At 44.9% G+C, this 15415-nt stretch overlaps 2 protein-coding genes across 6 annotated transcripts in view; one reads left to right on the forward strand and one right to left on the reverse strand.

Moving 5' to 3' along the window:
* Positions 1-10454, forward strand: part of LOC144932354 (angiopoietin-2-like) — a 56492-nt gene extending 46038 nt beyond the window's left edge. For both annotated transcript variants that reach the window (XM_078856301.1, XM_078856300.1), the window contains exons 8-10: positions 2762-2928; positions 7334-7464; positions 9254-10454. In XM_078856301.1, coding sequence (XP_078712427.1) covers positions 2762-2928; positions 7334-7464; positions 9254-9420 — 465 coding nt within the window. In that variant the 3' untranslated portion in view covers positions 9421-10454. The remainder of the gene's footprint in view (positions 1-2761; positions 2929-7333; positions 7465-9253) is intronic.
* Positions 1-15415, reverse strand: part of MCPH1 (microcephalin 1) — a 113982-nt gene that overhangs the window by 82274 nt on the left and 16293 nt on the right. For all 4 annotated transcript variants that reach the window (XM_078856302.1, XM_078856303.1, XM_078856305.1 and 1 more), the window contains exons 12-15: positions 13407-13502; positions 13028-13065; positions 12455-12617; positions 11493-11570 (exon numbers count right to left, since the gene is read on the reverse strand). In XM_078856302.1, coding sequence (XP_078712428.1) covers positions 11493-11570; positions 12455-12617; positions 13028-13065; positions 13407-13502 — 375 coding nt within the window. The remainder of the gene's footprint in view (positions 1-11492; positions 11571-12454; positions 12618-13027; positions 13066-13406; positions 13503-15415) is intronic.

Genomic DNA, 15415 nt, shown 5'->3' on the forward strand with positions numbered 1-15415 from the left:
GGAAAGTCATAATATAACAACCATGACTAAATGCCAAAAACTCAGTCACCTTGAATGCTCCTGATTTCGTCAGACCTGAAGCTAAGCAAGGTTGAGCGTGCTTAATGAAGTGGTTAGGAGACTGAGTAAACACCGTAGGCTTTGGCCAAAAGGTCACCAGGAGATAGCAGTAGATCAATAGATTCTTGAATCTATCCCTGTGGTGACGAGAGTATTGCCTTTTGTATTCCGGGTACGCCGGTGTCCTCCTAAACACATATTCATTGAATTGGTCAAACGTCTCAGTGTAGCCAAAACATACATTTCCATGGATAAAATAAGGGTATTTTCAACAATTAATTGTTTTATCTATTTGTCAATCCACTGCTGAGACAAAAATTCTCTATTCCTGATCTAACAGAGGGGTTGTTTGACCATACTTCACCATAAGGGTCAGTGCAAGCTGATGACGGGAACGAGGCTAATTTGGAAACCGCCCGTTACCAGTGTTAGCCATGGACATGGATAGATTCCAGCGCAGAAGACAAACTACTTAGCCACTGCTCTCGATATTTTTTTATTCTTATCTTCTATGCATGCATATGACTAGGCCACAACCTGTCCACCGTGAACTCCTCGCGTGAATTGAGCAGTAACAGACTACAGAGCCTCATAAGTGATAAGACGCAACCCCAAGCCACCTGCTCCAAGCATCTGGGAAGTGGAAAGCCAAACAAATGTACCCGCATGCCAGACGTGCTTTTGATGTGATTTCCATTTTATTTCTTTCTCTTTATTCATGTCCACTTGAAGTCAAAATGTATTGCTTCGCAAACGGGCATCGGAGCATTGTTCATCTCTGTTGGTGGCCCTGAGCCAAGAGTGAAAATTCCACATTCCTATGATGGGAGTCAGTTCCTCCAGAGGGTGACCACTGTTGACACAACATGAGTGCTCATTCTATCAATTCTGGAGGAATGAAGGGCTGAGCGAGTCCCCAAACTTGGTTGGATCTCGGAGCCTTCTGAATGAATCGGGTGGTCTAACCACAACGCTATATGCCTGGGAATGTTGGCATTGCTCAAAAGGAAATGGTCATGTGCCATTCGAACCACCAGTGACCTCAGTAGGAACACTGTGTGACCTGCAGTAATTCCGCCGGAGGACACCGAATCTCCGGGAAACTAACTCGAGGCAGCCCGTCATGTACAATGAAAGTTAATTGAATCTGAAAAGCATCGAGCTTCCCTATTAATGAATGAAAATCCATACGGTTTTCAGTCAAGAAAGATTAATCACACAGTTTCTTTTTTTCCCTTACAAAAATGACACAGCAAAAATAAAGCAAGCTGACAACTAACAGAGTAAATTAAACAATGGATGATGAAAATCAACCATTGTTTTTCACAAACATTTTTTACTGATCACGTACATTCCCGTGAAATGTGTTCCATGTGCAATGCACAAGCAATTGGGCTCCGTTCCACAGTACAAAAACATACACTTTGTACCTCCGCTGTGACAAACGTTCTGGACAGGTTGATAAAACAGCACACAATGTAAACCAGAAACACATATCTGCTAATTGTCCCACTTTCATGTGTCTCTTATTTATGCCTCCCCAGGACTTTTTCATTATAATCACGAAAATATACAGCAATTTGTCAGCTATCAGTTCCGTCATTTATTAAGAACTTATGTGTAAACCCCATCAGAACGAGCTCTCGGAGGGATCGGTGGAAGTTTGTTTGTCTCACCCCTGTCCGGTTGGCGGGAGGGAAGAAACGCTGGGAGAAAGGGAAAGGGGGGCATTCTGTGGGATCAGCAGAGAGGTGTCCTGGTATGTGCGGCGGCCATGATTGTTTCCACACAGGCTCACATTTGTTATGCTGGGCTACGATAACCTCGCACTTACAATCCATTATATCACATCGGGCTTAACGGACTGCAGATATTACGTGAACGCCAAGACAGCTGAGTGAAATAGCGTCGTCTCCAAGGTAGCCGAGATTTGACAATGATAATCTGCATTAAATTTTACAGCAGAAAACTAGCGCCACTTTTTGCCAGTGAATTTCAATATATGATGGTAATTGTTTTTAGACAAAAATTGCTTTTTGTGAAGCAAGTTTGATCACCAGTATTCCACGAGCCAAGCCAGGAACCGCTGATGGTGAGCGGTGTGTGAGAGCCCAGCTGAAGGGCTCCTTAATTTAACGCGAGTAGAGGAGATAAAACATTTGCAGATGTTGGAATTAATTGAAATATTTGGGCTGGCAATGCGTTTTAAACAGAGCCATAGCATAAGGTATGGAGGAAATAACGTCCAATAATAAACAGCAATGGATGAAAAAATATTCATTTAAATTACGGTGCACGCAACAAAATAATTCTCACGCGCTTGCCGGGGTACAGACACGTTGTGGATACGAGGTTCCTCGCTGCAACACTCTGGCAGGACAGCGCCAGCGAGAACGCTCTTGGCCAGAGGCCCATCAGTGGAAACTGCTCTGGTTTTCTGGGCCCAGTTCATCTTTCTTCCGCAAGACTTACAAGCGTTTAAGCAGGTGCTGCATAATAGCTGTTTGCACAAGTGTTTAGTGGCCTCTCGCGCTGTCGCAGCATGTAGCCTGACCCCCGGAGCACGCCTGGGTCGGTGCATTCACCTCCCCCAGAGGGCGCTTTCCGAGCTATACTTTTTCACGGTCGCCTTGCCAGTTCCCTCCACGTGCGCAACAGAGTAAAGACGTTGCGGTTTTACTTTTTTGCGTCTGGCGCACAGGGCTTTGGCGACGTGGCGGCAGAGCACTGGATGGGCAACCAGCACGTGTACTACCTGTCGCACCAGCAGCACTTTGTGCTGAGGGTGGAGCTGCGCGACTGGGAGGGCAACGTCGCCTTCTCGCAGTACGAGCGCTTCTACATCAGCAGCGAGAAGCTCAACTACAGGTCGGTCAAAGGCGTCCAGGAGATTGCCGCTCAAGTGAGCATTGAGCCGTGGGTGCTCAACTCACGTTTACAGCCCCCCTGAGCCAGGGGTGGGAATTCATAATTTCTGTGGCGGGGGCCAGAGCAGCGAGAAGCTGATGGACAGGTCGGTGCAGGAGGACTGGCGGAAACAATCGCTGCAATTATAAACCGCTCACATGCGGCACACCAAATATCACGTACCGAACAAATATGAAAGAATAAGTGGAGAAGGTCTGTACGAGTCTGCCAGCTCATACGAACATGGGGCAACTTCTCAGTGGCCTTGCGCCAATGAGAAAACCCACGTGCGTGTGTGTGTGTGTGCGAAAGGGAAATACTCCATCCCATTCAGACGGAACAGGTGGAGTCCAAATTTTTGCTGTGACGCTTCCTCCTGGCGAGCCTGGGTATGACACCTTGACCCCCACGGGAAGGGAGTTTCATAACATTTGTTCGATCCACCAACCCTCGCTGCCTCCACAGTGCGGGATCACAGGCATGCATAGCCACCACCACCATCTGGCTAAATACCCAACTATCCACGTTGAGTCAACTGGTGAAACCATTCGTAGCAGAGTCTGTACTAGGCGGGACTGACAGTTTCGAGATGCGAGATTTATCAGACGGAACGCTACACATCGCTCTGTTCTTTTGCAATGTAAACTTGTACTTCCAAGACCGGAACAAAATAAACTTCCATTCTGCTATTCAAGTAGTCGATGAAAAGTTTAAAATATTTCATGTAACCTCTGTTTACTCAACACTCAGCCTAATGTAAATATTAAGGCTAAATATTAAGAACACCTTTCACAGGACCGTTGAAAGTAGGATAAGCCTTTGAAAATGAATTAACACGTGACGAGCGTTAGATTATTTTCCATTTTTCGGCAGCTGGACTCGGAGCGTGAAACGCATGACTGCACTTCGTTTAAGATCACATTACACCCCACACACGAGCGCACAGGCCATGCAAGTACACGCCGTGTGGACGCTTAGCACGGTAAGCTACGTGCGATGTGAAAGAAGTTCAACATACATACACACATACGTTCCTGAAATGCCCTCCTACCTCGGTGCACGCGGCAGTACAAATATGTCCCTCACAGTGAGGTTGATGGGCAGGTCGAGTGTGGTGGGGCAAAGTGTGAGTGTTCCTACCTCTCCCAGGATGACTGCCAGCATGGAGGAGGATGCCAAATGCCCTCTGGAGCTCCCTCTGGCAGGGGCCCCTTCCGCCAGTAGTGGCGTGAGCAGGCCGTTGCAGGGCTCCACCTTCACCTGTTTACCTTTTACATACTCTGTACGTATACTGTACCGTATATGGTAAATACGATCTGTTCAGAAATGATAGATTAGTTACATAAAACACTATAGCCGTTGCAGCTAACGATAAATACAAAAAAAGAATGGTAATTTGAAGATTTGAAGAACACGTGCCGGAAGAATTCGGCGAGGCCTCTACCATTCAAGAGCGCGCGCTTGACCCAATGCCCCGAGGAGCAGCTGTGATGTCCCCACGGCCACTAAGAAAACACCGCGAACAGCGCCGCGGCCGCCAATGCGGCGGTGTCAGCTCCCATGCCGAGCAGCCCCCGTCCCTAATCACCGCCGCCCAGCACAGGCGCAGACGCCGCCACAGCCGCCGGTGATTTCTGCACAGCTGGGATTCGGCGCGGTTTTATAAATCTGAAAGAATCTCAAATACGAAATGTAAGCTTAGCCAGGCACCTTCAAACCGAGCAAGCCTGCCAATCAAAGACAACTGTCAAAGTCAGACGTATCTGAGGAATGCATATGTATATATTTGGAGTTTGCCTGTCTCTCTCCCCGTGGTCGCGTGGATTCTTTTCTCTAGGTCCTCCGATTTTTCCCTCCACATTTAGAAACATGCGTTTAGACTATTTTGCATGTTTTGCTGCAAAAATGTCCAAATAACAAGCCAATTGTTGAGCTATCAGTTGTGGCCAGGTAGCTTTTGAAAAAAAAAATGAATACCTCAGTGGGCTTGTGTGGTAGGAAGGGGATGATTTCGTTTAATTTGTATGTGTTTGGGTGATTTGTTTACATTTCTTACACGTTGCACTCCTATCGTGTTTTTGTGTTGTTTGTTGTTGTTGTTGTAACGTTCTTACCCCGTGCCCCGACTGGACATCTGTGAAAAAGAGCTTGATAGCTCATCGGATTCCTCCAATGTAAATAAATGTTCTGATTCTGAAATATGCATGCATGCGTACGTGTTCAATTGGCCACATGCTTAGAGTGTTTTTAGCTGGTGGCTAGATTTCCGTTCTCTTTATATACACACGCACCCTCTGCTGAGACCCATGCGTCGCTGTGATACTGTTTGAGTGAGGCTGTTTTGTCTGATAATTACCATTCACTATCAATGTGGAAAATTTGAACTCCTGCTATAACGATGGTTGGTTTCTCTCTGTGTCATTGATCTCTGGGTATTTTAACAGCCTACTCATTGATGTTGAGGCGTTAGGGTCAGGGAATGTTGACCAGGAGGAAGGTAATGATAACGATGGGTGTTAAATGTGGGGGAGGGGGGGGGCATGCAATGCATCAGAATGCTGTGCGAGTCTTTTGAGAATATACAAATTTTTCCCAAAAGCCCCCAATAACACGCTTCATTTTAAAAGATAGCTTACAGGTTGAATTATATCAATTCGATTCCTAACATAATAAAAAGTCCTGAGTGGTTCTTATTTCTGTTGGAGAAAGCTTTCATGGCAATTCAACATTGCATTGACGAAAAATATTTAAGAACAAATTTCTACATCATGAGGCCTCCTTTGCCAGTACCAAAGTATACTAATAATATACTAATAGGGGTATTTCCCTTTTTTATGGCGACAGAAAAAAGGGGAATGAAGTACCTCATGATGTAGGTGCTTACCCCGAGTCCACATTACTCTGACAGTGCGTTGTCTTTGAACTGTGCGCCTTTTGGCGTCATCTGATCGAACACCATATGAGACTAGGCTCCAAAGAAAGCTGTCTCTGGTGTGGACCAATCAGTTTCAAGGACAAGGCATAAATTATCAGTGTTGTTTTTTGTTTGCATTCTGATTGCAAGTATTGTGGTTAATGCAAACATTATTCCTTGCAAAAGGTTTTAGTTTTGTCACCCAAAAAAAGGGGAAAACCCTATTATTAACAAATTTCGAATTTGAAATGATAAAGAATAACAATTAAAGATAACTGCATGGCAGAAAAAAGAGATTAATCAGAGGTGCAGTTAAAATACCCTTCAACTTAACACCTTCAAAGCAAAAGGGTTTTAACTTTTACATGTTCCTAATTTTCCATATTTATGTAAACCATTAGAAGGATATGATTTAAACAGCACGTGTATATAATTATGTTTAACAGGTATTCTTACAACAAACCCGTAGGCATTTATATTTTGCTTATGCACGTGTCACATAATCCTTTTTTGGCTACAGCGATGCTTTTGCAGTCATTAATACTTGAGTAATTGTGTGATTGTTTTAGAGAACGTTTCAAGGTCTGGCATTGCATGAGAGCAATCTGGCTCCAGTTCAAGCTGCTACTCGTGTCAAAGTTGAGGTGTCTGTTTCCCAGGCATGACACAACCTCTGCCTTTCGGAGCAAAGAAACTTCCATAAAACCGAACGCAGTGCTACGCAAGCTGCCATTTGACAGGCAACCACAGTGACAACACTACAAGTGCGGCTGTTGGGATGAAATGCCTGTAACGAGGTTGTATTACTGAAAATAAAAGAGGGTAATTGTCCTCAGCTGTCCCACAAAGTAGTCGAGACCTGAACTATCAATTACCCTGGCCCCGTCATGGGAAGTGAGGCGCAAAAGCAGCCAGTGCGGGCAAACACAGCTACCCAATCTCCTGCACTGGCACTGTGATAGCAACGTGACTGCACTTTGGCTTTTGTAACAAAAACTTCAAATGATCTGCTTCCACATAAGTTTATCAGGTAACTATTGCAATTGAGACTATCCTGGTCTCTTGGGTTCTCACCTGGTTAAATAAAATAAACTATAAACTTATTTTCAAAGGCTGCCTTAAGCCGTGTCATTCGTTTCACGATTGCCAGAACAAATTTTCAGTAATATGTCTTGATATTTCCTGGAGTAATGCAACGTTTTAAGATATATCTTGAGATAACTGTTTAGTTTAGATGTTATATAGCCAACCGGATGTTTTGTAAAGTAATAAAATTGTTAAGAAAAGAATGTCTATAATGATGACTCTGAACTATACACACACAGAGCACACAGTCGAACCAGCACACACCAATAGAGAGAACATTCTGGATCTAACCCACACCGGCAAGTGAAGAGAGGCCTGTTGTTTACAGAGCTACGCCACGGCACGTTCTCTTTGACTTTGATTCAGGATCTACGTTAAAGGCTACACGGGCACAGCCGGCAAGTACAGCAGCTTTGCGCAGTCCGGCATCGACTTCAGCACCAAAGACATGGACAACGACAACTGCGCTTGCAAGTGTGCACAGATGGCAACAGGAGGTGAGATGCTCCAAGTACAGCCAACATCCAAACGTAGACTTCCCAGCTTGGACCGCTGCATTCAACACCTCCTATTATTCTTCTTCTCAAGATTTCACCACACACTACTCACTGCGGGCATATTGAGGGGTCGATGCCTGCGGTAGTAGTGCGCGGCGAAATCTCGAGAGCGTAAATGTTCAACGAGTGGCCCGAACCAGAGCCACGAGCGGCTACGACAACTCACGCATCTTAAACTTCACCCAGCAGCACCCGACGCGCAGCTCGCCGACAGGAAACGCGAGCGCCTCACAGTGCCCGCCCTAACCAGTACCACACTCAGTGGTTCGGTGCGTGAGGCTAAAAGCAACTGCGGTAAAGAATGTTCCTCGCTTTTCCTCCCTCCAGTCACGCTAATGCATCAACCACATCTATAACACCAAGCCACGATTAAAAATAACACACTGCTCACCGCAATGAGAACATCCTCCTGGCTATACGCGGTGGCGGCACGTGGCTTCAGTTTTGTGGGACACTTCCCTGCAGGTTCCCCAGTTTCAGGTAACTCATGCGGGAGGAGAAATGTAATGGTTGGTATGTCACACCAAAGCATTCATTAAAGCAGACCGTAGGTGTGTTACAATTTTTTCCCTCTCATTCCCAACATTCAATGAATCAATCTGAATGATTCTTTGGGTCTTTCGATAAAGTCACGTAGATAGGTTCAAAGAAAATAACTAAAAACTACGCCGTTTCGATCGCAACGCCTATTTATAAATAGGTTGCCTTGAGAAGCTAACCCCCTTTTCCTGATGACAACCGCTTGTGTTGCGATCGAAACGTCGTAGTTTTTTGTTATTTTCTTTGAACCTATCTACGTGACTTTTCCTGAAAGACCCAAAGAATATGAATTCCTGCAGTCACGAAAGCTTTAAGTCAAGATTCGATCTGAATGAGTCATCTGAAATTGGAAAAATTGACGCAGCGTTTCGGCCCCATCAAGATTGAGCCACCAACTGGATTGAAGATAACTCCCCAGCTAAAAAACAAAGCACTTAGTCAAGGGGCACATTCTCTGTTCTTGTGCACGATTCTCTCTCCAGCGCAATACGGGAAAACCCGATGTAACACGAGCAAACAAATTAACGTACGAGGATTAATGAAAGAAGTCAAATTAATATAATTTGGTGATCACACGCAGAGCAGTGCTACACGACCATGGCCAGGTCCCAGGTATCCAGTGGCCGGACGCAGCCCCCAGCCCCCTGCCCCCAGCCACCAGCCCCCAGCCCTGCCCTGTCCGTGGCTCGCAGAGCAGCAGCAGCAGCAGACAACAGTCAGACCCCACCCTCTCAACCCCAGCAGTTACGCGTGTGCAGTTGGACAGTCACAGAGACAAATACATGGAAACACTCAGAGACACATACACAGACCTGAAAACACACAGACACATGCATTTTATATTACGTGGGTAAGCAGCCTATAACATGGGCGTTATTCATGTCCCCCGAAGCTCGCGTTATAGTGGCCTTTTACTGCAACGACTTCCAACCACCAAGTGGTAACCATCAGGTGGTAGTCATTTTATTGACTCTAGAGGGATGATGGCCTTAGGCGACCCTGATGTATTTACACATGCACACTATATGTTAACATATGCATTACGGACAGACGCACAAACTTACAGATATACAGAGATGCCATTGACGTGATTTGTATATGTACCCTATACAGTGTAACAAATACATGCATCATCACGTTCGCCTCATTTGCGCGGAGTCTCAACCCTGCATGTGGCAATATCCTCCAGGCTGGTGGTTTGATGCATGTGGCCCCTCCAACCTCAACGGCATGTACTACACGGCCGGGCAGAACACCGGCAAGTTCAACGGCATCAAGTGGCATTACTGGAAGGGCTCGAGCTACTCTCTGCGATCCACCACCATGATGATCCGACCAGTGGACTTTGGAGTGTGACGTCCGCCAAAGGGACCCGATGAGACGCATTCCCTTCTGCTGGAACGCGGCAGCCGGGACGGAAGCCAGAGACGGACTTCCGGGCGGCGTCACCGCTCACGTTGGGAATGCCGAGAGCCACGAACTGCAAACCAAAACCTTCCACACCTCCCCCACATGCCGGCAGCGTATGGCTCCGTGCCACTGAGGATTCTCAATGAGATGAAGGTGAAGCTGACGACAAAACGAACGCTTTGTTTCTGTACAGACCGCTGTGTTGTAATTACGTATTTTGCACCGCGTTATTACTCGAATAGAAAACGTCGCATACCCTCCTATTCTTATTATTTTATGTTTTAAATTAGTTTTGACAAAATTGATATTGTAACCATGAGTAGGAAAGATGGGGTACGAGGCATCGATGCCACACAAGAGAAAAAAAAACTACTTCGCTGACATGTTCATTGCTGATTTGAAGCTTTCGTAACCGCAGGAATCCATACTCTTTGGTTCTTTCGGTAAAGTCACGTAGGTACAAAATTAATAGATCACGACGTTTCGATCGAAACCGAAAGAACCAAAGAGTATGTTCATTGCTATTCGTTTCCTTTATACGTTTTAACTTCCTTGTAGAGTAAAGTGTTGTTGACCAGCATCTAAGACTGACCCCATGAGACAGCACGTTTCACTTTCCCCACCGCGCAGCCATACCTCTGATGTCCAAATGACTACAGTCATAGTTTGTATGAATATTCCCATACTGAACTATATATTTAAACATTGAGAAAACTCTTTATGAGCAAAACGATAAGAAAAATATAGCAAGAGCCAACAATCAGACATGAAGAGATATATGATACGCAGGATATTTTGAGAAAAAAAATCAAGATCCTTTGTGGGTTTCTGACTGCAAAGTGAAAACATTGAGATCACTCCACTGCACACTTACTGGACATTTTAATATGGTGTTGTCGGAGTGCATTTAGCTATAAATTTTGCTAAACCGTAGTCTTATTATTTAATTGTGTTAAAAAGCGATTAAAACTCTCACCACATGTACGTTGTTGTTGCTAAACTTTGTTGAATACTCCACAATGTGTTTTTATGATCGAAAAAAATGTTTAACGTTTTTTGTAAAATATGACAATAAAATAAAGCAGGGCCAATTTTGTAGCTTGTGCAGACCGGTCTTTGCTCTCTGAAATACATATTCCTTTAAATACTAATTTACTTAGGAATCAGAATCATTATTTCGACTGGAGGAATCTGATGAGCTATGAAGCTCTTTTTCACAGATGTGCAGGAGGGGCTGTATAGGAAACCGACACCAACTCCAAAGACTCTTTTTTTATCGGAGTGTCCTGCATTGGGATGTTTGGCCAATACCAGTTACAGGGTTGTTTGCCTTTAGCTATGGGAGGAATCCAGAGAAGCCAGAGGAAACCATGCGACACATGTGGAGAACATACAAACTCCAGAGAGAAAGGGGTCCGAATCAGCAAACAAACCCAGGTTCTTCTTGCAATGAGGTATGAGTGTGACCACTGCACCATCCGGCCATCCAAATCCAGTGTCAACACTTACCTGCGCAAGTTTAAACAATTTTTACAAAATGACTTTAAACCGTACCATGTGAAGAGTCCGAATAAGAAAGGGCTCCTGGCCTTGAGTTGTGCACGCAGATCCTGTTGTTATTCACGACCCCTTGAGGGTATTTCATAAATCACACGGGGTATTACAATACATCTGAGCATTATATAACTGCTCAACATGGCAAAAGGAACTTAGTAAGTGAGTGTTCTCCTTCCTGTCCACTCGCATAAAACGCCAAGGTCCAGTCGCCCCTGGCCCCGTCCTTAAAATACTTCTTCGAAAAACTCTCGCATCATCTTCCCTTCACCGACATTTGCGTGGACATCACACAGCTGTAGGCCACAATGATTTACCCATTCCCTCTTTCACTGTAAAAGTAAGAAATTGGCATCTGATAACATTCCAGTTATTACCGGTTTGCACGGCTCGGATTCAGAGATTTGCAAGCAACACATTCTCATGAATAACCCTGTCATAACATGAAAACGCGTGTCACTTACTTGAGCAGCAGGGAACGTGTCGGTCATCTCGTAAGGCTCCTCCTCAAGCCAATGTCCACACTCCGCTGACTCCAACACCTGGCGCAGAGCACAGCAGTGAAGAGAAGCTGACAAGACTGTGCAACACAACAAGTTCAGAAATGGTCATTCACAAGCACAACTTAAACCTCACCACCTACTCAAGCCATGCGGTCTCATCAAACAATGCAATGGCCATTTTCAGAGTTGTAAAAGGAGAGTTTGGTTTATTTTGGCAGAGGTAAAACTCCGAGATAATTTGACTGACATATAGTTTTGCACTTTAGATTGTGGTGCCTCGATAACAATAGAATAGTTGAAGTTAACATACGAACAGTTTTAATGGACATATGAATGGTTAATGTGAACTCTATACTCTGCAAGAGCATTTACTGAAACACAGCCTGATTTACATTGAATGTCAGTGCTGAAAATGGTGAGTATTTATTACGTGATCCTGACTTGACAGGCCATGCCAAGTTAATTTTATAAAGGTTGAGCAAACTACAAAACGCACAATAAAACAACTTGAGGTATACATCATGAGGTCATGATATTAATATCACAATCGTGTTTGTCTTGGACCACGACAATAAAGTTACAGTTGTATCATCTTGACTCAACATGTCAACACTTATGATCTTCAATGTGCTGACCTTTCTCAATGCAAACACAGCTGCAGTTATCGAACTTGATCAAAAGATTAGGTGAAGCAGGCCACGCAGGACACACAAGACAGAAACACTGCCAACTATGCAGTGGGAAGCTGAGCTGGGAACACAGGCTGGAGGACTAAGTGAGAAATCCAGACCCCAAGCCAAGGATTCAGGCCTAAGATAAAGGCTCGCGGGCAGACGGATTAAACGGGGCGATGCGATCCTCGCGGTTGCAGCGGGAAGGGGCCGTGGATCCCGTGGCTCCGGACATTACGCAGGCTGCCTCACCCAAGCGAGCGAGAGCAGCCAGCAGCCACGCGCGATGCCGAGCAGCGCATTGAGCGTGCGGCGCGGTGATCCCAGCACCACGTGCGTGGTGCTCTCCTGCACGTCCTCGCCGAGCTCGAAACCACCCAGCTTCCTCACCACACGGTGCACCCTGCTCCGCTGCCTGTGCACACAGCCACGACACGACAGATCAGACACTCGACTCACAAAGAGAGGTGCCACCTGTTCTGGTTTTCCCAGGAAGTCGTCGTTTTGAGGCAGCTGTTGTCCTGGGAAATCTCTTAAGTCTTCCCAGGAAGTGAAAAGTCTCTGTTTTTGTTAGTTGCGTAATAAAAAAAAAACTCCACTCACTCAAGACAAAGCATGGACATGCAGTTCCCCTCTATTACGTTATTGTAAGATATTCTTGTTGCCATGTCGCAGTTGTTGTCGCTCAGTTGGCAGCCCCACTCAGAATGTTAACTTTTAAGGACATTGCTCGACTGTTTTTAAACTCGTTTTTTTAAGTATTAAATCATCCAGCATTTCAATAGTTGCACCACTTTATAATGATGATTGCAAAAGTACACTCACTCAGTGTGCAGGCTTGTCAACACCAATGATTGACTTTGCTAAAAGAAAAGACAAAAAAAGAAATGAATAAGGAAATAAAAAAAATAAGTCGACATTTATTTGAAGTGACTTTCTGTGTACAACATTGTTAAAATATTAAACAACTTTCATCTAATTCTAGATTTGAAGCTTTCATCTAAACTGGAGTCGCCATAGAAACACGAGTCAGGAAGTTGGTGATATATAAATTTTTACACGTAAAATCTGGGCAAAATCAAGCAAACAACCCGTAGTTTAATCTTGCATAAGATATTTTACATAATCAGGACAAGGTAAAATTTGATCCGTAAATAATGTCCCTGAGGTAACCGTGCGGTATTTGTGGCCGTGCGGTGCGCACTCGACGCTGCGTTGCGCTGGCCGTCCGCATTCTCCCAGACTCGGTGCTCTTCTTCTGAGGCGGCTGCCTCCTCAGGGCAACTGATCGTGGAAGACTCTGCCAAATACCACACACAGGAAACAAGACAAAATGTTTATCCAAAGCAAACGGATATACTAATTATTGTTTTTAAAAACAGCCACTCGAACACGTTTGCAGTCAATAAAACATTGAAAATAAGCAGACGTAAATTTGCATGTTAGATCTGTAAAATAAAAAAATCAAACCGTGTAAGTACGAAGCCCTACTTAAAGCACAGATTGTGTCCGTTCAAAGTATCTTTATTGAGCCGTTACCTTAAGTTTTCAAGGAATATAATGCAATTAGAATGCATAAAACATCCATTCGTTACATTACCCATTTAATATTTATTTTTAAAATGTAAAAAGCGCAATAGACCATAAAGAGGTTTGAGCGCTGTACAGTGTAACAAAACAACTTTCAATAAATGTCACAGACACGTGCGTAAAGCAACACAAGGTTTGATATATATTAGTAATGAAGCATAATAACAGTACCTTCTTCAAAATGGTCAACACACGTCATTGACACCGCCCTCTCATAACAAATCAAATTACCACATTTCTCCAAATTGAGTGAAGATAACTTGTGAAATAATAAAGTTCTAATTTCTTTCTAAACAGGAGAATCTCAAGGTCAGGCAGTGGTCCCTAATAATGAGGACAAAGGAGTGAACCAACTCGAACTCCACAGCGGTTTTGATCATCACGTGGCTGACAGAGAGACATTGGGTTTGAGGACCTCAAACTTGACAGGATTACTGTGAGGCTGCAGTTTCTCAGTCAAATAGTGAGGAGGAAGTTGTGAATAAAACAGCAATTTATACGGTGCACGGAGCTCAACTGGAACCGATGGAGATTCGGTGCAGTTTCGGAAAAACTGGGTCCCGATGGGATCGGCGGTCAAGCATCGCGCTGAGGCATTCTGAATGCCCGGTGGCAATGGGACTGGACATGGCGGCACCCCCACACCCCACTGATTACCATCGTGGAGGCGAGACGTTACCGGGGCTCTCAGAACGGGAGCACAATCTCCACCACAGATAAATGGTTTAGACCGTTTCGATGGTCCATAGGTGCAACAGACAGGTTTTTACTGCTTGTTTTATCCAGGGATAAAAATACAGGGCATTGTCTAACACAAGCCCAGACTTGTAGTTCTATTGACGGGTAGAGGAGAAGTTTGATCAACAGATAAAAACGATTTCATACGCCTCAGGTCACCAAGTCTATACTCCAGCCCAACCAGCAGGTATTCTATTTAATGTGGGTTCAGTTTCAACCAATTGCCAGACATTCAGCTGCTCATCCCGAATTCCAAGGTAAAGCCGAGTGTAATCTGTGTACTGGTGAAAAGTTGTCCCAGTGGCTGAATAGAAATGTTAAATAGCAGGAGAGATCATACAGAACCTGCGGGACTCTGTTGGCAACTGGCCAGGCTGAAGAGGAATTGGGACCCATTGATATTTTTTGGGAGCAATCAGAAAGAAACGCCCTCATCCAGTCGAGTGCAGTCCCACAGATTCCCATGGTTTGTGAGAGTTTAGATGGCCACATGAAAGCATGGCTTTTCACACTCTGCAAAGGTTTGGCATAATGCTTTGTGATGTGATGCCAGTTTGTGTGGATATGGTTGATGGTAGAAACACCTTACCTAAACCCTGCTTGCTCATGTGGTTGTCTGGCCTCTACATGTTCTATTTAACTACAATACACCTCTTGGAGGGAGACAACTGTAACAGTAACCAAGGTACGTATACCAAGAGCATGTTACTGAAGGCAGACTGGCTGCAACATAAAATATAAAGGGAGACAGCAGGCTGCAGTGATGTTGTAGAGGAGACTAGCGCCTGAGTAACAGCCAACGGAGGAGAGACGAGCCCCCGAGAGGGCATCCACCGTGGAAATGGAGCAATGACGACGGCTCGTGCACACGAGCGGCGAGGTGAG

The sequence above is a fragment of the Lampetra fluviatilis genome, chromosome 5, assembly GCF_964198595.1.
Source record: "Lampetra fluviatilis chromosome 5, kcLamFluv1.1, whole genome shotgun sequence".
Taxonomy (NCBI): Eukaryota; Metazoa; Chordata; class Hyperoartia; order Petromyzontiformes; family Petromyzontidae; genus Lampetra; species Lampetra fluviatilis.